Source organism: Mus pahari, chromosome 9 (genome assembly GCF_900095145.1).
Source record: "Mus pahari chromosome 9, PAHARI_EIJ_v1.1, whole genome shotgun sequence".
In the NCBI taxonomy this organism is placed as follows: Eukaryota; Metazoa; Chordata; class Mammalia; order Rodentia; family Muridae; genus Mus; species Mus pahari.
The window spans coordinates 44,278,644-44,280,366 of NC_034598.1; the positions used below are offsets into that span (position 1 = coordinate 44,278,644).

The 1,723-nt window shown below is 48.7% G+C and overlaps 1 protein-coding gene across 1 annotated transcript in view; it reads right to left on the reverse strand.

Moving 5' to 3' along the window:
- Polrmt (RNA polymerase mitochondrial) overlaps window positions 1–1,371 on the reverse strand; it is a 10,454-nt gene extending 9,083 nt beyond the window's left edge. Inside the window, exons 1-2 of the mRNA XM_021204356.1 lie at window positions 1,261–1,371; window positions 464–562 (exon numbers count right to left, since the gene is read on the reverse strand). Of these exons, the coding sequence (XP_021060015.1) occupies window positions 464–562; window positions 1,261–1,348 (187 nt within the window). The 5' untranslated portion in view covers window positions 1,349–1,371. The remainder of the gene's footprint in view (window positions 1–463; window positions 563–1,260) is intronic.
- Between the last annotated feature and the right edge of the window lie 352 nt (window positions 1,372–1,723).

Sequence of the window (1,723 nt, forward strand, 5' to 3'; positions counted from 1 at the left end):
AAAAAAAAAAAAAAAAAGAAAGAAAGAAAGAAAGAAAGAAAGACAAAAGAAAGAAAGAAAGAAAGAAAGAAAGAAAGAAAGAAAGAAAGAAAGAAAGAAAGAAAGAAAGAAAGACAGGTTAGATTCCAGCTGCACCTCGACTCTGCAGGACTAAAACTGGAGACTCCTACGTCAGCATTCCAACAATGTACCTCTGGTATTTGTTCAGGTGTAATTTGGGGCCTCAACTGTCTTCCTAGAAGTGAGAGTCCCAGGAGGGAATCTGGAACTCAGGGAATGGAATTACAGCAGCTCCCAGAACCAGCACGAGGGGACCCACAGGACCACAGACAGGACAGTCACACAACACTGCTCAGTGGACTCTGGACCCCATTTTATATACTCCTTTGGAGTTGTCAGGTACAATGCAGAGCCCACTCCCTCAAGGCCTCCCTGTGGAGAAGGGCTTAGGATACCAACTTACCTTCCAGCAGTTCAGCATGGCCCCACTCCCTCAGGACATGTTGCTCACGGGGACTGGCAGCGGAGCTCCTTCTTGAGCTGCAGAGGCCACCAAGAGTCCCTGGAAAGAGACATGAAGAATAAGAACACAGAAACCACAACATCAAGTGGACACCGTGGCATGCACACTTATTACCCCAGGACTCTGGAGGCTGAGGTAAGAGGGTCTCCAGCTGGATTCCAGCCTGGGCTACAAAGGGAGTTCTAGGCTAAGCTAGTGTGAGTTCTTGCCTCAAACTTACCTCATGCCCAGAAAGAAATGGATCAAAAGACAAGGACAGCCAGGCACGGTAGAACAGGCATGTGATCCCAGCACTCAGGAGGTTGAAGCAGTAGGGCATAAGTTCAAATGCAGCATCCAGCATGAGCCACATGGGAAACACCATGGCTCAAAAAACAAATAACACGCCCCGCCCCCCCCCCCAAATAAATCCAGACCCTGAAAAAGACTAAGTTCAAGGGCAGAACAGGCCAAAGCTATAAGAGTCGGGGAGCAGGATCCAGCAAGAAGTACTCCTAACTAAAAGTAGCCAAAGGTCAATGTCAATATCCGTAAGTCCCCAACAGTGGGTCAGAGACATGGAAAAGCGAGCAACAATCAAAAGTCAAAGTGCCCTGCGGACCTAGAGAGACGTTGCCAACTAGTGCCCAGCTAAATGGATTCCCAGAAACTCCTCTATAGGTCAAAGAACAAAGGTTGGAGGTGACCGGGATCCCAAGGGAAGGAAGATTATAGTCCTGGGTCTGACATTCCTTTACCTTCCTCCGAAGCCGGGCGGTGGGGCCCAGGGGAGCGCAGAACCCGGCCAAGCCCGGTGGCGCCCCGGGTCCACCGGAGCGCCGACATGCCTCCTGCTGCCTGCAGTGCGCACGCGCACGCGACTACTGCAGGGAGTTGTAGTTCTGCGACTGCCGAAAGCGCTCTTGGGATCGGCCTCGTGTGAGGAGCCGAAAGAGAACTACAATTCCCAAGAGGAAGCGGGCAGCGCGGCGGCAAGAGAGCATGCGCAGAAATACTCTTCTGATTCGTTCTTTTCATATCCAAGTTCCCTCTTTAGTTTTTATAATTTTTTTGTTCTCTGATTGACTGGTTTCTGCTTTATTTTATTTGTTCATATATATGTGCGTAACATTTACATATGTGTATATATTATGTATTACATGCACATTTTTGGCACAAAGTCTCACTATGTAACCATGAATGTCCTGGAATTTAACAGGA